The sequence below is a fragment of the Leptonychotes weddellii genome, chromosome 13, assembly GCF_054177405.1.
Source record: "Leptonychotes weddellii isolate Sample4059 chromosome 13, ASM5417740v2, whole genome shotgun sequence".
Taxonomy (NCBI): domain Eukaryota; kingdom Metazoa; phylum Chordata; class Mammalia; order Carnivora; family Phocidae; genus Leptonychotes; species Leptonychotes weddellii.
The window spans coordinates 7036689-7060581 of NC_138381.1; the positions used below are offsets into that span (position 1 = coordinate 7036689).

Consider the following 23893-nt stretch of genomic DNA (forward strand, 5'->3'; position numbering starts at 1 on the left):
CATTCTTTCCCGTTCTTACGACAAAGACTACTGTCTAGGAACTGCGTAGTAGTAATTACAGAGAGACTGTAAGCTTCTGTGGAGTCGCGGGGGGCCTGCAGCAGCTCATGGGGTGCCTCCTGTTCGTCTGGTGGTTCTCTGCTACATTGCGGAACTCAACAGCCCGACCGGCCGGGTTTCTATGGGGACACTAATTGTACACGGACGCTGTGGCGCGGCAGTTTAATTCTCCGGCGGCGGCTGATGGAGCGGGACGAAATGGTCTTGACGGGGCTCATCAGGAAACTCGGTAACAGGCTGAGTTGCCCCTCGCTGCAGTCACCCTTCTGTCGTGGCCGCTTGCTAAGAATGGCCGTGTAACGTTTTCGAGGCCGGTCCACCCCGAGACGGCTCCCGCTGATCCTGGCCTCGCCGGGGCAGCCGCCGGGAACCCATCTCGGACTTGGTGTAAACTGAGCAGTTCGCGTCCCGAATGCAGCAGAGGCCCGCCTGTGAAAAAATTTGCTTTATTTCCCTCTTCACCCTGCCCTCGTCCCCGCGTAAATAGCTGAGTGGTAGGGTAAATTCGGGGGGTGGGGGTGGGGGCGTCTCTCTGGAGTTGGGCAGCAGCTCAGTGTGCTGTACTTTGACAGGTCATCAGCTGGCCGAGATCAGGGAACGCGCTCTCAAGAATATTCTTTGCAAGGTTGAGCACAACTTAGTCTGTTGCGATGATCTAGTTCGGGAGAGGCTACTTTTTCTCCATTTGCTGGAATGGTTCAATTTCCCGTCTGTTCCAATGAAAGAAGAGGTTCTCAGCCTTTTGAACAGATTGGTTAAGGTAGGATCATTTTGAAATAAAATCAGAAGAGCGCGTGTTTCGTAGTCATTTAATTGTAGCATTTTTTTGAAAGTTAAATAATTACAACTTTTTTTCTAACCAACGAGAGATGTTGAATTTTAATTCCTCAGGGTATATAACGCTCCGCTTCCTTTTATCTTATTTGTAATGTTGAACCTCACATTACTGTGCTCTCTGAAATAACAGAACTTCTGAGTTTTGGTGTGTTCTGATTTTTTTGGAATCATCTTTGGAAGTTGATGTTTGTCATTCTGTTTTTCTTTTTGTTCTGTTATTTGCGTATTAATAATTAGATGTGTCTGTATGAAAGAGAACACGTTTAAAGTTAATGGTACAGACCATGATTAATAAATACCTCAAGTATGTGAAATTGCGTTTTCTGTATCTGTTTTTCAGATTTATGTTCCTCAGCCTGTTTTGAGAGTAGTTGTCAGGCTTAAATGTCAAGAGTGCTAGTGTAACCTTTCAAAACTAAGTCACTGTGTGGTCATAGGGGATTATTACTTTGGCATTCTTTGGCGGGGATAGGGTGAGAGTCTGTGGGGAGAGGTAATCCATTTTATAAGTAGGAATAGGAGTTTATAGTGTGCATTTCTAGTGCTTAATGTCTGGGCTTTTCTGTCATAAGTGTTATGTATGTCTCTATAGATCTATGTCGTATACATGGAAGTTCTTTACTTTTACATGTATCAATGCAAGATTTATTTTTTAAAAAAGGAATATCTAGAATACTAAAAATAATTTCATGTTTTTGTTGCTGTAAGACAAAGTGTAGAAATTTTGATATATATGGTTATTCTCAAGACTCTCTTCTTATTTCAGTATTCCCCAGCAGTCCAGCATTTGGTTGATCTTGGCGCAGTCGAATTCTTATCTAAACTTCGTTCTAATGTGGAGCCGAATCTGCAGGCTGAAATTGATGGCATTCTGGATGGACTTTTTATTCTTCCTTCAGAAGATGCTGCGCTATATTCTGCACCTTACCAAACCAAACAAACTGGTAACTTTGGAATCAATGTGACGCATTCTGTTAAAATAGAAATATATTGGTTCTAGTGCTTAATTCTAAGGAAAGGGACCTTAGGTAAAAAAAAAAAAAAAAAAAAAGATCATTTTCTTGCATTAAGTTACATGAGCTTGACCTTTTCCCCGCCTTCTACAGTTATTCAGAGGAGGATACATTTGTATTCGTTGCTTTTTTGGTCAAGGGGCCTAAAAGATGCCAGAGATTTTCTTTTTTGAGACTACTTTACAGATTACTTCTACAATAATAACAAATTTTCAACAATAGCAATAATAACAATATTGTGTTCCCATTCTTATTGCAACTGAACTGCTGAATTTGTAATCACATGTGACAGAGAGTCGTCAAAGATACTGAAAGATAGTGCTTGATTCCCGAAGGTTGAAGTGGTCAGGAACTACATAACTGGAGTAAGAGAGAGGAGGAGATGGGCTAAGAAGCAGAGATGAGCCCTTGAATAAATACTTTGTAACAGATTCTTTATGTACATTATGGATGTTTTTATTACAACAAATAGTTGTATTTGCTGAATCTTAAAAGGGAGGGGACCCCCCCCATTAAAAACTTGCTCAGCATTTACATTTTTTTCCTCTATAAGGAGACTCTTCAGGTAAAAAAAAAAAATACTGTTATTTTTTTAGTTTTTAAAATGATTGTAAAACTTAAGAGAAACATTAATATTTGAAAAGAGTAAATTTCACTTTTAGCAAATAAAGAACCAGTAATATAGTAATATATATTTTCTTCTCAGAATTGCCACAACAACCTGAAATTTTAATAGGATATTTTCCTCAAGACAAAAGTAATTTCCAGCAGATGGAAGTGTCTCCACGACCAATGGGTGTGTATATATATATATATATAGAGAGAGAGAGAGAGAGAGAGAGAGTAGATGCTGTTGACTTGGTAAATCAGAAATTAATGTACTTTTCTTCGTTGGTGTAGACATATTGTGGTCCAACTTGAATGTTTCAGCACTGAACTGAATGTTTCAGTTTCCTCAAATTAGTTTAGGATGTAGAGTCTAAATGGTAACATTTTATGTTATTCTAACTGCATTCGAGCAACTCTGGAGGTGGGTGTGACCGTGGCAGTAGTCCTCAGAGCCTACTGAACACAGATTTGTCAGGAACGGTGCCATGCACTATATATATGTCATGGTATTTATTCTCCAGCTCACTAAGTGGTACTGTTCATCCAGTTACTCAAGCCAAAGACTCAGGATCATTTGGGTTTCTTCATTTATCTTTATCCCAGCATCCAGTTGATTGAAGAGTTCTGATTTAGAGCCTCTCTCTCTCCCCGGAATCTCTTCCAGGTTTTTTCATGTCTGGCTGTGTCTCTGCTCACATGTTACCTCCTCAGAGAGAACTTCCTGAGGACTCTAGCTAGTGATCACTTTCTGTCTATGTCTAGTTTTCTTCCTAACATACATCATAATCTGAAATTATGTATTTATTTACCTCTTTTTGTCTCCCTGTTTATAAGCTTAATAATAGCTGTGAATACTGCTTTATCCCCAGTGAGCAGAACAATGCCAAAAACTTATTAGGCCCTCTGTGTATTCTTTGAATGAATGAATGAATGAATCTTCACTGGCGTTCCAGTGAAATTGATATTGTTACTATCTCCATTTTACTGATGAAGGCACTGAGGCTTAGAAGGATAAAACCTTTATTCTGGATGATGCAGTTAGGGAATAATTAAGTAAACATGTACCTAACAGTTTATTGCCTGCACAGTTGCAATGGAAAGGTTGTGTCCAAGGATATAACTGCTTATGTCAAGTATTCAGTTTAATTCCGTTTGGAAGCCCTCCATTATTAAAATGCTTCCTTAGAAACTCTCTGGTTGAATAACAGCCTAAGAAAGAACTGAAAACTTGTTTAGACCTTTTCTTTCTGAAAAAGTTTTGTTACGCTTGTTAGGGAGCCTCTGTTTTTGAGATGGTAGTTTCTTTGTGTTTATGATTAAGAGGCTTCATTGAGTGACAGTGAGAGACATCTGAAGGGAGAGAGTATGTCCAGGGCTGGGAAGGTGGAAAACATTAGGGACCATTGAGATGGTAACATTTTGTTATGTGAGTTGCAGTTTGTGGATTGACAATATGGCTTATTTTGGACACATCTTTTTGAGTGCGGTATAAGTGTGTCCTACCCACCTTTTACTTTTCTGTTAGAAAGTAAATCCTGCTTGGGTCTTAGCACTCTTTTTTTTTTTTTTTTTTTTAAGATTTTATTTATTTATTTGACAGCGAGAGAGGGAGCACAAGCAGGGGGAGTGGGAGAGGGAGAAGCAGGCTTCCTGCTGAGCAGAGAGCCCGATGCAGGGCTTGATTCCAGGACCCTGGGATCATGACCTGAGCCCAAGGCAGCCGCTTAACCGACTGAGCCACCCAGGCGCCCCGGGTCTTAGCACTTTTGAAAGAAACAACTGTGCTATACTGGGAATTTAATAATGCTGTTATCTATATTCAACGATTTCATGCTCTTTTCAAAGCATTTGGCAGAAAGAATATTTGCCACTTGGAAGGGTTTATGTAGATACTAGATACTGTTTCTGAGCATTGCCACCTTAACTTGTACAATATGAGATCTGTTAAAAAATAATTGGAATGGGGTAGCTTAAAACTGTTGGTTTCTCAGATTTCTTTTAATCTTGAGTGCTGATATTTGATCTTCAACCTTATGGTCTTCAAGTCATCTTCATAGAAGTTTAAACATCTAACACCATTTAGGATATTTGAACATGACTAATTAAATATAGTATATGATTATGTTTATGTCATTTTTAATTTCTACAATTAAAGATCTCCAAATGCCAGTTCCTTTTATGTTAAATTTAAGCTCTGTGTTCTGGTTAGCAGCAGGATAAAATAGAAAATGTAATGGAAGCTCTAAATGTCATTCAATATTAGTTTGTATTTAATGCCCTTCTAATAATAATATATGGTTCTGTGTGAATTATGAAAACAGAGCTCTGTTGTTTATCTTGTTAGGGAACAAATTTGCAGCTGACCTTGTTTGGTATATTTTAAGTTACTGTAAGATATAACTTTGAGGACTTGTTTTTAAGGGTGAAGCCTTACTCTTAATATTGTGAGTCTGTCAACATTGCCTTTGATCCCTTAAATTTTGCTGTTCCATTAACAGTAAATCAGACTGTGAAGTGTTTGAAGTTTTCTACATTTCCTTGGCTACCTCTGACTACAACGGATAGACATGTTCTCTCCTCTAATGAAAGGTACGGTACCTGATGTGTGTCAGGTATTTTGGTTCATTTATAGCCATTAAATCTGGTTGCTATTACTGCACATTTTCACCAGGAAAAAAGATACTAAGTGGCTGTGAAAGGTAGTAATGGGAATATATGAATGATTTTCAGTTTCAAAAAGCAAGGCAGAAAATTGCTATTTGCCATTATCTGGCTACACATCAAGGTTTTGTTTTGTTTTTGTGGTTGGAATCTTGTATACTTCTTGGTGGCATGAGTCATCTCTTACTGACCAGATTCTCTGACTGGCCATTGCTTATGCCCTTAGTTAATAAAAATGGAAAAAATTAAACATAAATGCAGTCTTTTTTAGTGGATAGTATATTCAGTTGACAATATAAAGACCCAACTTGCTAGAGTTAGGACTAGATAAATAGCTGGATGCTGTTAAATGCTTTTTGATGCTGGCACTTCAATGGCATCAGTAAATTCTCTTGGAACAACATATTGAAGAGGTAGAGTCTGCGTGGGAAAGGGGTAGGGGTGGTTTTTTTTTTTTTTTAAAGATTTTATTTATTTTTATCTGAGAGAGAGAATGAGAGAGAGGGAGTACATGAGAGGGGGGAGGGTCAGAGGGAGAAGCAGACTCCCTGCCGAGCAGGGAGCCCCATGCGGGACTCGATCTAGGGACTCCAGGATCATGACCTGAGCCGAAGGCTGTCGCTTAACCAACTGAGCCACCCAGGCTCCCAGGGGTAGGGGTGGTTTTGATGTCAGCTCTGAGTCAGGCCTCAGGGAGGAGATATGATTTCTAGTACACACCTCTGGTTGGTGGGTGGTGGACTGGAGCTGGGGTGAGAGAGGGGCTATGGATTCTTGGGGTGGGACGTAAACAGTTGCTGAATCCCTAGGAGGGCATATATTGTCTGAGAAGGTGAGGGGTGTCCTCTGTTTGGGATAAGAGGAGAATCCCAGCTTGATTCACTAGACCAGGGAAGAGCAGTAAGGAATTTAATTTCTAGAATTTAACTCTGTATTTGCTATTAAATGTTCTGTCTTCCTCATTCATTTAGCAGATTTCATTGCATTCTGTGCCCTTTGACTTCATTGGTTTCATCTTGTAGCATTGTGATAGTCTTGGCATACATTGGTGGATACTGTGTACTGCCTGCTCTTGAGGAGGGTCTAGTGGGGGATAGAAAGTCAACATGCAGTTGCCTTAGTACCAAATGTAGGCATATGGAGGAAGGACCTACCCCAAAGTTTTTGATTAGGGAAAAGATCTAGGAAGGCTTCCCAGGGGAAGTGAAATCTCAGCTGAGACCCGAGGACTGTTGATAGAGTCATTATGCCACTAGGTTACTTACAATCCCGTATAGATGAACTCTGTTTAAAAATAAATAATGCTATTTATGTATGTATGTATTTTTTGGTAGCTCTTTAAGAAGTAGTAACCACACTTTAATTTGGAACACCTGTGAACTATTGAAGGATGTAATCATGCAAGATTTTCCTGCTGAAATTTTCCTTCAAAGGCCAAAAATTGTTCAGGTATGTATCCTCTGTGATTGTTTTAGATTTGAAATAGAGAACTTTTTATAGTGAAACAAATTTTGCAAAGTAGGAGTCCTTCAGAAGGAATTTACCATATTTAAAAAAATGAAGTATTTGGTTCCTGAAACCACTTCTGTCTTACTTCTTTGGATAGTGGTAGTTCTTCAGATAGGAGGTAGTCTCATTTGACACATACAGGCCCAGTTTGGCCACCTTGAATTTACCTTTTATGAGTCACCTAAAGAGGAGAATAGACTTTGGAAATTGAGGCTGGGCAGCAGTAACCCTTCTTAACAGTGAGAATAGCATTGCTTTTTGAGTATTTAGGATGTGTAAGGCACAGTGCTAGATGCTGTGGAAATAGGTGGTAGTGAGCAGTTTAGATGGATTCTTTGCAATCTGGTCTATTAGTTTGTATAGTAGAGCTTGGGATCCCAGGTCTGGGATCGTGGCATATCCACAGCCTCAATCACCAATCCCGGGGCTGGAATGGATGCCTCTGAATGGCAGCTATTAATACATACTGTTGCAGTTGTCCAAAGATAGCAGAGGAAAAGCTGTTAGTTGCCAAAAGGTGGCAAAATGATTTAGCTGTTTGAGATGCCAAAGGCTTGCTGTGATTTTTAAGAAGTACTGTGTAACTTAATGTTCTGAATGGGGAATAATTCATGTGTTCTCTCAGAATAGGTACTCAGCCATCAGATTTTAGATACAACAAACACTGACTAGTCTATTTAAATTTTATTTTCTTGTTTTATCCCGTCTTCTTGCATTATGCTAAGTCATTTTTGCCTATTTCTTGTTTCTTGGTTTTACAAATATCTTTCAAGTTATTTTATTTCCGTCGGTTATTCATTTGACCTTACTGAAACTCCACATCCACCTTCCCTGGATCATTTTCATTGCTCTTCTTTATTTCAGAGCCTTTTATCTCTGTTGAAACTGGCCTTTGGAGGAGACGGAAAACATCGCCTGGCTTTACAGTCAGTGTCTTGCTTGCAGCAGCTGTGCACATCCTTAAGAAACAGACTTAACTTTCACCGAGATCCGGGTTTTTTCTCTAGTAAACAAGGTATTTATGTTTATTTATTCATTAGTCACTGGTGGTATTTACAGATTCTTCTGAGTATTCCCTGTTACACTTACTGTATAAATTTTCACAGCATAAACTCCTCATTCCTAAATGTAATTAAATGATTATCTTTGAAAACCAAGTATGTGAATGATAGAACCACTCCTGATCCCGTCCTCTTTTTATTTATTTATTTATTTATTTATTTATTTATTATGTTATGTTATGTTATGTTAATCCCCATACATTACATCATTAGTTTTTGATGTAGTGATCCATGATTCATTGTTTGCGTATAACACCCAGTGCTCCATTCAGTCCATCCTCTTTTTTTTTTGATAAGAGCCATTTGCAAGATGTCTTTCTTTTCTCTTATGCATATAGTGTTGTTGGAAGCTAGGGACCAGAATTCTGAGTTCAGCTATTCACGTGGGACCATGGGCATTTTATGAAGTTACTTGTATTAATAGATTGTTTGGTTTGAAAAATAATAATTTGTATTTTTTTAATAAATATATTTTTTTAAACTTTTGGTATATTTTATTTATTTATTTATTTTAAAATAATCTCTGCACCCAACATGGGGCTTGAACTCATGACCCAAGATCAAGAGTTGCATGCTCTACCGACTGAGCCAGCCAGGTGTCCCCGATTTGTATTTTATGAAAACTATTTTTTATGCAACTTGTGATGTAGTTATTTATTATATGATAGCAGTGCCAGACTTTTAAGGGAAAAAGCACCACCTAATGGCCAAATAGAGCACTAGACTGGCTTTGTCAAAACAGTATTTACAACCTAGGAATTCTGTGCACTTACACATTGAAAGTTGAATATCAAATTACAGTGATTTGTCATCATGCTTCACAGTTAATCCCTATTCTGTTCAGAGTTTCACTGATCCTATACTATTTGAATACTTATGCTGTACATTAACTTTATTACAGATCTCAGAGGGTATAGGGTTCCTCATTAACATTCTTGAGCTAGAGCATTTTGCAAATGACTGAAAACAGAGAGCTGTAGGTATCCCATATTTCATCAGAATAAGAGTTACAATGTTGATAAAAATAGTATCTTTGAAGATTTATTCATGTATTAAATGTTTATTTATCACCAACCATATGCCAGTTGATGTTCTAGTCTCTAGAGGGTATAACACTGAACAAAGCGGTTAAGGTCCCCACCCTTCTGAGCTTATCTGAGATAAGGTTGGGGACAGGTAGTAAATGAGTAAACAAGTTTGTTTCAGATCAGAAGTGCTCAAAGGAAATAGGAAGAGTGATGTGACTGAAGGTGACCAGGAAGTACAGCTTACCTGGATAGGATGGGCAGGGAGAGCTTCTCAGAGGAGGTGACCTGAAGGGTGAGAAGGAACCATCCACTTGAAGAGCTGCAGAAACAGTATTCCTGGAGGGTCGGGGGCCTCGGAAATGAGGTGACATGCCTGAGGAACGAAAGCCAGACTGGCGTGTGAGTGGAGTGCAGTAATCGGGAAATGGGGAGCAGAGAGGGGATGGGGTGAGATCAGAGAGGTAGCTAGGGGCCACAGTGTACAGGGATTTATAGATCTTGGGAAGTGTTTCATATTTTCTTTGCAGTGCAGTGAGAAGCTCTTGGAGAACTTTCTTTTTCCCTCTGCAGATGCCTTTATTTTACTTAATTCTTTAAAAAAATCATGGTAAAATATGTATAGCATAAAATCTGCCTTCATAACCATTTAGAAATGTGCAATTTTGTCGGCATTAATTGCTTTCACCCTCTTGTGCAACCATCACCATTATCTGTTCTCAAATGTTTTTCATCACCCGAAATAGAAGATCTGTGACCGTGTAGCCATGCTCTTCATGTCCCCTTCCCTCTGCAGCCCCTGGTAATCTCTCATCTACATTCTGTCTCTAAATTTGTCTGTTCTTGGGACCTCATACAAGTGGAGTCATGCAATATTTGTCCTTTTGTGTCTGGCTCATTTCACTGAGCATCATGTTCTCAAGGTTCATCCATGTTTCAGCTGTGTCAGAACTTCATTCCTCTTTATGGATAAATAATATTCCACTGTATGGATATCCCACATTTGGCATATTCATTTATCTGTTGATGGACACATGAGTTGTTCTCATCTTTTGGCTCTTGTGAATAATGTTTTGGTGAATATCGTATATCTGTTTTAGCCCCTGTTTTCAGTTCTGTTGGGTATATACCTAAGAGTGGAATTGCTGGGTCATATGTTATTCTACGTTTAGCTGTCTGAGGAACCACCAAACTGTTTGCCACAGTGGCTGTCCACACTGGCAACCCATGAGGCTTCCAGTTTCTCCACGAGCCGTCAACACTTGTTATTTTCCCTTTTTATTTTATTTAATTTATTTATCTTTAAAAGATTTTATTTATTTATTTGAGAGAGAGCATGCAAGAGAGAGCATGAGCAGGGGGGAGGGGTAGAAGGAGGGAGAGAAGCGGGCTCCCTGCGGGGCTCGATCCCAGGACCCTGAGATCACGACCTGAGCTGAAGGTAGGTGCTTAACTGACTGAGCCACCCAGGTGCCCCTGGAAAAATGTCTTTTAAAGTCCTTTGCCCATTTTTAAATTGGGTGGCTTTTTTTTTTAAGATTTTATTTACTTATTTTAGAGAGAGGGAGAGCTTGCGGGGGGGTGGGGGGGAGTTGGGGAGGAAGGAGGCAGAGGAAGAGAGAGTCTCAAACAGAACTCCCTGCTGAGCACGGAGCCTAAGGTGGGACTTGATCTCATGACCCTGAGATCATGACCTGAGCCAAAATCAAGAGTTGGAAGCTCAACCGGCTGAGCCACCCAGGTGCTCATGGTTTTTTGGTTTTTTGTTTGTTTGTTTGTTTGTTTCTTGTTGAGTTTTAGGAGTTCTTTATATATCCTGGTTATAAAGTCCTCTTTAGATACATGATCTGCAAATATTTTTTCTCAGTCTGTAGGTTGTCAGTTTCTTGATAATGTCCTTTAACGCACAAAAGTTTTTGATTTCAATGAAGTCCAGTTTATCTTTGTTTTCTTTGGTCCTGCCTTTGGTTTCATGTCTAAGGATGTATTGCCAATCCAAGACATGAAGACTGACCTCTGTATTTTCTGCTAAGAGTTTTATGGTTTTAACTCATATTTAGGTTTACTTTTTGAGTTCATTTTTACATGTAGTTTGAGGTAGGGTTTCTCGTAGAATTTTGAGCAGGGGAGTGACCTGTTACTCTGCTTTGGCAGTCCTGAATGTTACAAGTCAATAATGCTGGCTAGAAGGCTGCATATAATCAGGTTAGTTATAAATCTAAATGTGCTAAGTGAGTACTCGCAGAAAAGGTTGACCTTTACTTTTACCCCAATAGAAGTGTTTCCATTATCTTAACTTTGTTAATGTCTTTTGGAAGAATGACATATAAAAACTATATAATCCTTATTTGTCACTATTGAGGGATAATTTCATTCTTTTTTTTCCCTCAGATACAGTTTCCCAAAATTCTTCTTTGTCTTACTGTCATGAAGTTAGAGTTACTCATCATTCCCAGAATCCTTCTCCAGGAAGCAGTAGCCCCCGGCCTTCTGTGGTTGGACGCACAGGCCAGCGACCCAGAGGAGATGGCCAGGATTGGGACGCCGTGTCTTCCAGGTGACCGTTGAAAAGCCTGGTTAACTTGTGTGTGTGTGTGTTTTAGTTTCAGAGGGAGATTAATATTTTTCTCTGTCGTCTCTTTTGGAACATTACCATAAGTATTGGCCTCATGTTGAACCAGTTGTTTTCATACTTTTTTGACCATGACCTACAGTAAGAAATAATACTACATTCAACTCAATACTCTGTACATAGACATATGCTCTTACGTGTGTGTGTATGTGTGTTTGCATGTGTGCACACCTGTGTGTGTGTCCCTGCCAAAACAAGATGTTCACAAAACAGTACTTTGATTCCATATGCTACATAGTGAACTATATTTTGTTTTCTATTTCATTAAAAAAAGAATGAAAATTCTGACCTCTTGAATTGTTTTTATCAGCCACAAATGAAATGTGATCTAGTTTAAAAGCATAGCTTTAGATGATAGATACATTTTGATGATATTTTAAACCCACATTTGTAAGTCTAATCATAACTTAAATGCATCAGTATTTATTAAAGAGAATGATTAGCGACTATAAAACGAAGATTCCGTTAAGATGCACAATTTACGATATTTTACTTATTTGTGTAAGTACAGGTTTTTATATATCAACTTTGCTTAAGGGGATTGGCATGGTGTTGGTGTGTTACCTCTTCCTTAGGCTACAGGCATCTTATGAACATACTGGTTTCTTCTTTGGTGGTGTCTTAATAAATGCTCGGTGAGATGAACACTGGTTTTTGGCTTGGTTTTCACTCGTGCCCCTGCGGCTGCAGGCTCACACTGATTCGGGTTGGCTGCGTGCTTGGTCTTACGCCAAGTGCCGGACATGCGTTATCTCCTTTAGCTGTCCTCCTGACAGTCCTGTAATAGCAGTGGCATCACCATCATCATCACTTCACAGACGAGCCTGCTTTGGAAAGGCAGTGAGCCTTACCCCCGTTTATACAGTTGGTAAAGAGGAGGGCAGAGGTGTGGACAGTATGGTCTGAGAGGCTGCGCCCCTAATCCTTCTGTGGGAGCTGGTGTTGGGCAGACACATCTTTCCTCTTTACTCGTAGAAAGCCTTCTGTCTCGTTCTCTAGGCGGTATCTAGAGTGCTGCATGTGCATGCATTTTCACTCCTCACTGAGCACCTTCCTCATGGAGCCCTTTAGAGTTGGAGAGAAGCCCACCTCATTTTCCTATTTTGGGATGTTGAAATTGAAGAAATGACAAAACATATATTTAATTTTTGGAGTTTTCCATGTTCGGTAGCATTAGTGTATCTGTGATTCAGCTTCACTTATGGATGATATTAAAAGTCAGAAATTTGTAAATGTGAGGTTCAGCCCTTTTTTTTTTTTAATTTTTTAAAGATTTTTTATTTATTTATTTGACAGAGAGAGACACAGTGAGAGAGGGAACACAAGCAGGGGGAGTGGGAGAGGGAGAAGCAGGCTCCCCGCCGAGCAGGGAGCCTGATGCAGGGCTTGATCCCAGGACTCTGGGATCATGACCTGAGCCGAAGGCAGTCGCTTAACCGACTGAGCCACCCAGGCGCCCGAGGTTCGGCCCTTTCTATAGCACTTTATCCTCACCCCATCACTTGGGTAAGAATTTTTATGAAGAAAGCCAAGGAAGATGGGATGTTCCACTTTTTGGTATATTTTCAAAATCATGATGTGATGTTGAATGTACTAAATGAAGTAATCCATTTCTCCTCATGTTTTTCTGGCATTTTCTAGCAATCTTCGGTTGCTAACATTGGCTTACTTAGAACATTTGGTGAAAATCACAGAAAATCTAGGAAACTAAACGATTTAGTTTGGCCTCTATAAGTTGATTACAGAAGAACTTTGTTATGAATTGGCTTGCTCTTCTCTAGAAATGAATGGGTTATTAGTGCTCATGTTGATTGCTCTTAGAGGAATTTCAGGAACGTCATTTTAAAAAGCAATATATAAATGCATTTTTGGTTTCGTTTACAATTTCGAGTCATCTTTATGAAATTCAATCTTATAAATTTGTCAAGGTTTCTCAAATCTGACCAGGATTGTTGCATGAAGCTATGTAGTTGTGTCTAAAGTGAAGCTTCTAATATGCCAGATAGCAGAGAGGCAGGAAACCTGTTTGTGGGCTGTTTCCACATTCAAGGATTATCCTTTATTTTACAGTGGAAGTAGTAGTCATGCTCCTGTGAACTCTCGGATATCTGTGCATTCGCCTTTGGATGTGGTTCATGTAGATCTGCCGGAGCTAGAGACTGAAGACACTCTGGAACTACAATTCCAGCAGCTCAGTCTTCCCCAGTTCTGTGTCTCTATTCTGGAATCAGCAGTTCCTCTCTTAAGAACAGGTTAGTTTTTGAAGTTGTAGTTCTTTTTATATAATTTGTCTTTGTTTTGTCTGTTTTCAGGGACTTTTATTTTTCTTTTTTTCGCCTATGTTATGACATTTAGAATCTGTATTTACTTATCTTTTGGGATACAAATGCTTCTTGTTCTTTTTTTTGTTGTTTTTTTAAAGATTTTATTTATTTATTTGAAAGAGAGAGAGAGAGTGCGTGCAACTATGCAGGGGGAGGGGCAGAGGGAGAAGCATACTTACCTGTTGAGCAGGGAGCCCCATGTGAGGGGCTCAATCTCAGGACCCCAGGATCATGACCTGAGCCGAAGGCAGATGCTTGTGCCCCTGGGATACAAATTTTTAAGCACTTAATATAGTCTTTTTATCTCCTAAGTAAATGTGGATGCCATGAGCATTGTTTGGATAGAGTATCAATAAAGAATCTGTCCTATTTGAATGGTTCTTCAAGCGCTGTGTCTTATTTTTGCCTGCTTGGAGGTGGTGGGGCGGGAAGCAGGATGGAGGTTTGTATTTGGGAAGTGTTGAAAATGTTTTTATCCTGAGGAAAACCAAATAACCCTAACTTACCACTGACTGAATAACTCTGCTTCCAGGAGTTAGAAGCACATATGAATTCATGTACTAGTAATGTGAAATAAAGAAAGGCTGAACTTTGGCATCATAAAGTATATATGTTTGTCTGCATGGTACACTGAGAAGAACAGTTTTAGGTTTAATGAATTCTCATTTAACCTTTCTTAATTTGCAGTAAAAAGTCAGATTGATAATTATAGAGTTATATCTTGGTACATAAAATTTTCTAAATGTTCTCTTGCCCTTTTGTGATAAATTATTGCATAATTTGTAATTGTTCAATATCATAAGGGATTTCTAAGAGGACTTGCTCCAGCCATTCTAATGGAACAGTTAATCTAGACCTTTATGATCTGGTAGTTTGCTTTACTTTTATTCATTGGAAATTGACCTTTGGTATGTGGGACAGGGAAGTCTTGATTGAATGTTCACCTTACAGGTAGTAGAGTTCCTTTGTTATTCTGTCTCTGTGGAGAAAAGAGATTGCTTTGGTGGGTGTGACAGAACAGTTTCTTTTGGAATTTTTTTTTAAAGATTTATTTACTTATTTGAGAGAGAGAGAGAGAGCGTGCGCATATGAGCAGGGGGCAGTTCAGGGGCGGGGGTTGGGGAGAGAGAGAGAATCCTCAAGCACACTCCCTGATGAGCAGGGAGGCCGATGTGGGGCTCAACCCCTGACATCATGACCCGAGCCGAAATCAAGAGTCAGATACTCAACTGACTGAGCCACCCAGGCGCCCCTCTTTTGGAATTTTTATAGACTTTTAAGTTAATAGAGGCTTGAGAACCTGTTTCAGGTGGATTTTCTTGAAGTTTCTTCAGCAAACGCCATCATGCACATTTATTACTTTAGTTGGTCCAGTGGAAGCTCAGATTCCCAGGCCGCTCAGGTGTGGTGTAATACTTCTGACAAGGATTAAGCCTTCTAGCACTAAATGGGAGATTCACAGAATGCATTTTCTAAACCTAACCTGGTGCTTTGTCACATATTATATGTAACACAGACGGTCTCTGAATTAGAAAAATCTTAATCAACCTCACAGCGTTTTTAGTTAGATTTCGCTACTTTCTTTTTGAATATCTTTCTCACTTATGAGCACATTGGATTTGTTGTGGTTAAATAGTATTGTGATTGGAACAGAGATGTTAATGGTGGTTATAGATTGTGACTTCCCTGTTCATCTCTTTCAGTGATTCTAAAGACATCAAAAAAATAAAAAGAGAAATAGGAGTTTGGGGGCATGACTGACTAGAGGATTGAGCAGTATGATATCTAGCTGTTCATTTGAAAGTTAACGTTTTTTTCTTATCTCCTGTTTATATTCCTAGGTAGTAGACAAATGATAATAAGAGTTCTGGAATTGCTTGCAGAGGATATGATACTTATTGGTGAAGCAATTTCAGAAGATATCTGGGATGACAGCAGTCTTTTTGCTATAGATATGGTGAGAATCAGTGTTTTCCTTGGGATATGATAAATAGTATTTTATTTTATTTTGATCCTTTTAAGCTGGTTTCATTGTCTCATTAGTCTTTGAAAGCTTTCTTTCCAGCCACTATGTCCCAGGCTTATTTTGTGCATTCTGGAACAGGCCATTTCTCTAGAAATTCTGGTTACTTTAATTAATTAATTAATTAATTAATTTTTGATTCTGGTTACTTGTAATGGGGGATATATATTGAAACTAAAATCAGGCCAAAGAGGTCCTTTATAGCTACTGTCATATTTTTTTTTTCTTTTAGTAATTGAACTAGGAAATACGTATTTTAAAAAAAGCGTTCAGATTGCTGTATTTCTGATTTTAAACTTGTATTTCCTTGCTCATATTTTGTACTGTTGCTCATAGAAAATCTTGTTTTTTAGCAATATCAACCTAATTGCTCATTAGCTTTAACCTTCAGCGCATACTAAGTAATTTCAGAATAGTAGTGTTTGTATCACTGTGATCAATAACCGATAAAGTTCAAGATTTCTTGGCAGTTCTTTTTGACTTAGACTAAATCTCACTAAAAATACGTAGTCAAGGGGCACCTGGGTGGCTCAGTCAGTTGAGTATCCGACTCTTGATTTCGGCTCAGGTGATGTCAGAGTCATGAGCTTGAGCCCCACGTTGGGCTCTGTGCTGAGCATAGAGTCTGCTTGAGATTCTCTCTCTCCCTCTGCCCCTCCCCCCACTCAAGCTCTCTCTTGCATGTACTTTCTCTCTCTCTCTAAAATAAATAAATAAAATCTTAAAAGAAAAAAGAATATACAGTCAAAAAACTGTGCCTCAAAGTCACTTGAAAGAATTCTTTTCTCTGTTAACAGTTTATTATACAGTTATATTTGTTTTTACTTTTGGGAATTATTTTCTCCTCGTAAACATGTAATTCAGAGATGTTCCCCTGTCATCCTGTTCTCTGGTTTATTTTTTCCATTTTTATTTTAGTTTTTGCAAACATAAGCGGGTAAGCACGTAGATTCTCATTGCTCTTCCCACATCTTACATAAGAGGTAGTATGTCACATGCGCTTTTACACCTTGTTTTTATAACTTAAAAATATATCCCCGGGGCACCTGGGTGGCTCAGTTGGTTAAGCGACTGCCTTCGGCTCAGGTCATGATCCTGGAGTCCTGGGATCGAGTCCCGCATTGGGCTCCCTGCTCAGCAGGGAGTCTGCTTCTCCCTCTGACCTTCCACCCTCTCATGCTCTATCTCATTCTCTCTCTCAAATAAATAAATAAAATCTTTAAAAAAAAAAAAAATATGTATATATCCCATGTGCACGGAATAATAGGTATGGAGATTTTTTCATGTCCATATGTGGAGGTGTTCATCCTTCTGTTTTATAGGCTACGAGTGTCTCAGTGTGTGTTTATTCGCCAGTCTCCTATTGTTGGACTCAATTGCTAATATGAATTATGTGATATGAATAACGTGCATATGTCATTTCATACATGTACAAGTGTGTCTCTAGGGTAGATTTCTTTAAGTAGCATTGCTGTATCAAAAAGGTTGTCAGAGGGAGGGTGGATGTGGGGACTGGCAAAATGGATGAAGGGGAGTGAGAGGTACAGGCTTCTAGTTAAGGAATGTCTAAGTCATGGGGATGAAAGGTACAACCGTACGGCATAGGGAATATAATCAATGATATTGTAATAACATCATATGGTGACAGATGGAAGCTACACTTGTGAGCATAGCATAAAGTTTAGAGTTGTGGAATCACTGTACTGTACACCTGAAACTAAATGTAACATTGTCTGTCAACTATCCTTAAATTGAAAAAGTAAATGTATTTTAAATCATAGATGTTGTTGCATTCTCCTTTATGGCTATACCATTTCATTCACTCCCCAGCAGTTTATTAGAATGTGTTTTCTCCTACACACTCAGCAGTAGGGTTTATAGTCAAACCTCACATTTTTGCCATTCTGATAAGTGAGATATGATATGTCAGTGTAGTATTAATTTGTTTTTCTGTATGAGTAAAGTTGAGCATCTTTTTGTAACTTTAAGGGTCATTTTTATTTCTTTTTCTATAAACAGTCCAGGCATTTATCCATTTATCATCCATTTATCTCTTGGGTCATTGGTCTTTTATTCTTTTAACTGATTTCTACAAGCTTTTATATATTAAGGACTTTGACTTTCCAAGACAAGTTGCAGTTTTATTCCCTCAGGTTTTTCTTTCTTCCTAATGACGCTTTTGACTATGCAAAATCTTTTATTCATTTGTTTGTTTTTTTAAAAAGATTTATTTATTTGAGAGAGAGAGGGAGAAAGCGTGAGCACAGATGGGACGGGCAGAGGGAAAGGGAGAGAGAATCTTCAGCAGAATCCCCACTGAGCGAGGATCCCGATGCGGGGCTCCATCCCATGACCCTGAGATCATGACCTGAGCCGAAATCAAGAGTTGGATGGACGCTAACCGACTGAGCCACAGGAACCCCTTCATTTGTTTATTTTTGTATAGCTGGCTTTATCAGTTTCTTTTTAAAAAATTGGTTCTGGATTTTGAATCATAGAAGGACTTTCTTCACACCTTGGGAATAACATGCTCTGTCTTTCCATTTCTTGAAATCTACATCTTTGTCTTTTAAGAGTCTTTTTCTCATATAGATTTTGTACATTTCTTATTGTTTATTCATATATATGTGTGTGTATATATATTTGTGTGGGTGTTTAACAGCTTTATTGAGGTATAATTGACATAATAAGTTGCACATGTTTTAAAAAGTTTTTTGATACATTTTGACATGAATACGCATGATATAGTTTGCATTTTCTAGAATTTGGTATCTATGAACTCATATGCTTTTTTGTCTGCTTTCAGTAGGATTACTCTGAGATATTGCCATGTTGATATGTGTATCAGTAGTTCATTTTACTACTAGATGCCGTGTTCTTTGCTATTTGTATTTCAGTAGGGAAGATAATTTTGGAGAGTATGGCTTTATTTATTTTTTTGAAGGAAGTGTTTTGATAAGTAGTATTTCACATGCGTGATCAACATGTGTACAGGAACCTCAGGAATGTTAGATTACAACCTATTATTTTCTTGAATGTGTAAACTAGCAGTATGTCTCCATGTAATTAGAAACCATATCCTTTTTTACATCTCAATATATCATAAATCATTTGTCATTTTATATCTCCATCTTAAAATTATGTGATTTCTTTGAAGAACTGATATTCTGTCTTTTCTATTAATGTAAACTGGTAACTTATGTCTTTCTTTTTTTGTTTATGCTTGCCTTGTCAGAGAAGCAAAAGCAAAATTTATTAGTCACAAAAATATATATTGATTCCCATAGTTGCCAGTTTTTCTTCTCTTTATGTTATTTTGACCTAGGTCTGTCTTTGTTTTATTAAACTTTGTTATGGACTGCCTGATCCTTGTGAATAGAGGTTAGAACCTAAAAAACAAACAAAATACTGATGTTTACATAATACCAATACCTGTGTGTGGAAAACCCAAACCTTAAGACACACACACACCTCTTCAAAAGAAAAACACATTATTTTACAATACGGATAATATATTGTTTCAAGTCCTTCAATTTCTTTATCCATAAAATAGGGACAATAGTTCTTAATCTTAGTTTTTCTTTAGTCCTTAAGGTTATCATACTATTTGGTAGTACTTTTTAGAAGATTTTCACATATTGAAGGTTTTCAACAAGTGATTTTTTTCTTAGAAGTGTGAAGAATGTTTTATCGGTTGCTTCTTAAATTAACTTAAATTTTCTTGGCCAGAACATTTATCTGTAAAAGTTAGTCATTCACTTTTAACTTTTGGCTGCTGATCTTTTATGATTCAATGAATTATTTTTACTTTAAAGGTTAAATCTGTTGTAGAAGTGCCAATTGGTATGATAGAAATGTTAAATAAAAAGTACTGCTTAAAATTATATTTGATTTACTTTTACTTGTTTAAAAGAATGAATGCCTCCTATATTAATGGAAGCAAACAATAGAATTTCTTAATATCCCTACTTTTATCAAACTTAAAAGGGAAGATAGAAGCAGTATTTTTGTTGAGTCATTTAAGGAAAATAATGTGTTGCTACCAATTCAGAAAGTAGATACCTGAGGATATGTAATCAAATCTCTAGACTTCTCCCAGTAGTGATAATAACAGTCATGTCTGGAGCTCCATAGTTCAGTTTGCGTAAGCATAGTCAAAAGCACCCCCCATCTCCATTGAATGTTTTTATTTCCCTTGAAGTAAATAAAAGGAAAAAAATATTTTTAATGAATTTATGTTTTGTTAAGATAAAAAATTTGCTAAGCACTTATAAAAGTTAGGTTGACCTAAAGTATGTCATCCCTTCTTTGCTTCCCTTTGAAATCAAGTCTGTTTTATCTTCATTCACATGGTAAGTTAGGTTCAAGGAGTGAGGATCTTTACTTCATGCCAGAAAACCCCAGGCCCCTGGGAGCTGTCTGCCGTTCATGTTTTGCCCTTCTCCTCTCTGTCGCTCCTGTCATTGCAGTGTCATGAAAAACAGTCTTTTCTCCTCCTTTATGACTCGTTGCTTCCACATTCCCATCTGACCTGCTGTGAGTGGGTAACTTAGCTATTCAGGCATGTTGAAGAATTGCTGGTTGGAGTTCAAGTGGGGCTGAGAGCATTGTGAACGGATCTAGAGAGAAGGGCTTTGTACCCAGTAAGGGCTCAGTAAGGGTAAGTGAAGCCGACTGTGAATTTATAATTGGGTGAGTGGAATCTCTAATTAGCAGAGGCCTCCCCTGCTGCTGCCACCAGTCCAGAAACAGTTATTTTAGTTCACCAAACATTTCTTGATTGCCCATTATATGCTAGGCACTGGAGGTGCAAGATGAATAAGAGGCAGTTCTTTTCACTCTTGTGGAGGATAGATACGTCTGCTGTGACACCAGTAAAACAGAGGCGAGCACAGGAATAATAGTTTAAAAAGATAGTCTAAGGATAGCACTTACTCTGTTGTAGTCCCTGTTTAAGCACTCTGTGTTTATGAAGTTACTTAATCATCACGACCCTATAAGGCAGATAACACATGTTACAGATGAGGAAATGGAGGCTCCGTTTCTTTTTCAAGGTCACTTAAGAGTCTAGGTTTTCAATCATGTTTTATTGCCAAGGATGCCTTGACAGCCCTCCCATCTTAGAATCCCGGGGTGGGGTGGGGGAGGAACTTTTTGTAAATCATGACTGAGCTGGGTCTTAAATTGTAAGTATGATGTGGCTAAGCAGTAAAGGTAGGGTTTTTATCTGGCAGAGGGGAAGGGAATGACAGGGAGGAATGCATAATGCTGACTGGTGGTGAAGGGGGGGCTGGTGGGGGCATGCAAGCAATACAGCACAGAACTCGAGGTGGAGGATGTGGGAGAGACCCTGGTGGGCCGTAGGGTGTGCTTCCTGGTGCTGAGTAGCGTGGTCTCCATTCGGAAGGCAGGATGGGCTTGGTCTTCCACAGGAGAATGCCTGGGGAGGTTTGCACAGGCTGCAGCGGAAGGCAAGTATGGAGTATGAGGCTGGAAGCATGGGGGGGTGGGGGCAGAGCCCAATCCAGTTGCTCATTTCAGAGGCTTCACAGTATCTACTACCTATTTTGTAATGTGCAGATAGTGGAGAAATTGTGTTTGTACTGTAAATTCTGTTTTATTGAGAATATTTGGAGTATTTTGCTAATCTGATTTAATTCTGTACCTTCTTTTGTAAAAGCTATAAATATCCTCTGAAAACTGGCCTTCCTCAGCCTCTCCATCAACTACTTCACAGCATTTTGAACATTTCTAGCCCAGCGAATTAAAACTGGACCAGTTTCTGTTGTTTTTCAATCCTTTCTTTTCTTAAAACATTAAAACAAATCTTTTTTTTTTGCTTAGAAAAAATGCTGGAAATGGTGAAAATTGCAAGCCTGAGTCTACATAGTACTTCCTTTTTATACTATTTGAGAAGCACTCAACATATTATTGGAATTAATAAGGTTATTTGAAACAGTTTCACAAATAGAGTTTTAGAAAAGCTCTATAATACTGAGATTTTAAATTAATGTTCATTAAATTGTGTCAGAGTTAATGTTGAATAACAGATATGTTGTTTGTAGGTGTATAAAAGTATTATTTTAATGGAGAGGTGCTGTGTGGAAAAATTGCATGTCAAAATAGTAAGATTGTCTCTCTGTTTCTAGTTTGTTTTCTTTAGACTGGTAGTCATTAATATAATGGCTTCTGGTTTAAATTTTATTAATTTTTAGTTTTATTTTCTTTGGATTAGAGAAGATACCTTTAAATAAAGATACTTTTAAATACCTTTAAATTAGAGAAGATACCTTCATTTAAAAATGAAGTTTTCTTTTTGGTTAAGTAAATGGTTAGTTTTGTCAGTGTTTCTTGGACACTTTGAGGAGTTGTATTCTTTGAAATGTTCAAAGTTTATATCACCTTATTTATGAATTAAGTTAAAAATGACTGGGTTAAAACCTGTATGACCATCTTTGTTTCAATAACAGGTTTTGCTTGATACTGTATGTTATTCAGACCATACAGACTCAATTCATATTGGGTCTTTACTCTTTTTTTAATTTTTTTGTAAAGATTTTATTTATTTGACAGAGAGAGAGACAGTGAGAGAGGAAACACAAGCAGGGGCAGTGGGAGAGGTAGAAGCAGGCCTCCCGCTGAGCAGGGAGCCCGACGCGGGGCTCCATCCCAGGATCCTGGGATCATGACCTGAGCCGAACGCAGATGCTTAACAAGTTGGCCACCCAGGCGCCCCTGGGTCTTTACTCTTTTTTTTTTTTTTTTAAGATTTTATTTATTTATTTGACAGAGAGAGAGACAGCGAGAGAGGGAACACAAGCAGGGAGAGTGGGAGAGGGAGAAGCAGGCTTCCCGCAGAGCAGGGAGCCCGATGCGGGGCTCGATCCCAGGACCCTGGGATCATGACCTGAGCCGAAGGCAGACGCTTAACGACTGAGCCACCCAGGCGCCCCCTGGGTCTTTACTCTTAATTATGCATTTCATCAAGAGAAAATGACCCCCTTTATCCAATTTTTTTTTCCCTGAATTATTCATTATTCATAGTTCATAGATATTTTTATTCATATTTCACTACACATTTAAATTTTTTTTTTTTTTTTTTTTGAGAGAGAGAGAGAGAGAAACAGCATGAGAGGGGATAGGGTCAGAAGGAGAAGCAGGCTCCCCGCCGAGCCGGGAGCCGGATGTGGGACTCGATCCCAGGACTCCGGGATCATGACCTGAGCCGAAGGCAGTCGCTTAACCAACTGAGCCACCCAGGCGCCCCAACACATTTAATTTTTAACCTTTTATGCACAAAGGTAAAGGTATCTTTTTTATGTGTGTCAATCCATATTAATTTTGTTTTTTACTTTAACATGAAAGCATATTTGACTTATAGGAAAATTTAAACTTTTTGTAGCACATTTATGCTTGGTCTTCTCTCAAAATTTTTTGCTATTTCTTTTGTTTCCTTTTTATTTTTTTACTGCATAGAATATTTTGTCTTCTTTTTTACTTTGCTAATGATTTGGAAAGTATCATAGTTTTAATTTTGTGTTTGTTTTAAAACTCAACACTATCAAATGATCCATGTAAATAACAAGTGTTTTCTCATCTATGTAATTTGTGTGTGTGTGGTAAAATATACATAACAAAATTTACCATTTTGACCTTTTTTTAAAAAATTATATTTTATTATGTTATGTTAATCACCATACATTATATCATTAGTATTTGATGTAGTGTTCCATGATTCACTGTTTGCGTTTAACACCCAGTGCTCCATGCAATACGTGGCCTCCTTAATACCCATCACCAGGCTAACCCATCCCCCCACCCCCTCCCTCCTAGAAACCTCAGTTTGTTTCTCAGAGTCCATAGTCTCTCATGGTTCGTCTCCCCCTCCAATTCCGCCCCCTTCATTTTTCCCTTCCTACTATCTTTTTTTTTTTAATTTTTTTTAACATATAATGTATTATTTGTTTCAGAGGTATAGGTCTGTGATTCATCAGTCTTAAACAATTCATAGCGCTCACCATAGCACATACCCTCCCCAGTGTCCCATCACCCAGCCACCCCATCCCTCCCACCCCCCTCCACTCCAGCAACTCTCAGTTTGTTTCCTGAGATTAAGAGTCTCTTATGGTTTGTCTCCCT

General features: G+C 38.4%; 1 protein-coding gene across 3 annotated transcripts in view; it reads left to right on the forward strand.

Moving 5' to 3' along the window:
• The first annotated feature begins 44 nt into the window (after positions 1-44).
• RTTN (rotatin) overlaps positions 45-23893 on the forward strand; it is a 153137-nt gene continuing 129288 nt past the window's right edge. For 2 of the 3 annotated variants that reach the window (XM_081801040.1, XM_081801041.1), the window contains exons 1-10: positions 45-289; positions 633-820; positions 1664-1841; positions 2617-2706; positions 5018-5108; positions 6515-6629; positions 7554-7704; positions 11167-11332; positions 13478-13659; positions 15573-15688. In XM_081801040.1, the coding sequence (XP_081657166.1) occupies positions 244-289; positions 633-820; positions 1664-1841; positions 2617-2706; positions 5018-5108; positions 6515-6629; positions 7554-7704; positions 11167-11332; positions 13478-13659; positions 15573-15688 (1323 nt within the window). In that variant the 5' untranslated portion in view covers positions 45-243. Of the gene's footprint in view, positions 290-632; positions 821-1663; positions 1842-2616; positions 2707-5017; positions 5109-6514; positions 6630-7553; positions 7705-11166; positions 11333-13477; positions 13660-15572; positions 15689-23893 lie in introns of those variants that run through there. The other variant, XM_081801042.1, reaches the window with a different exon arrangement.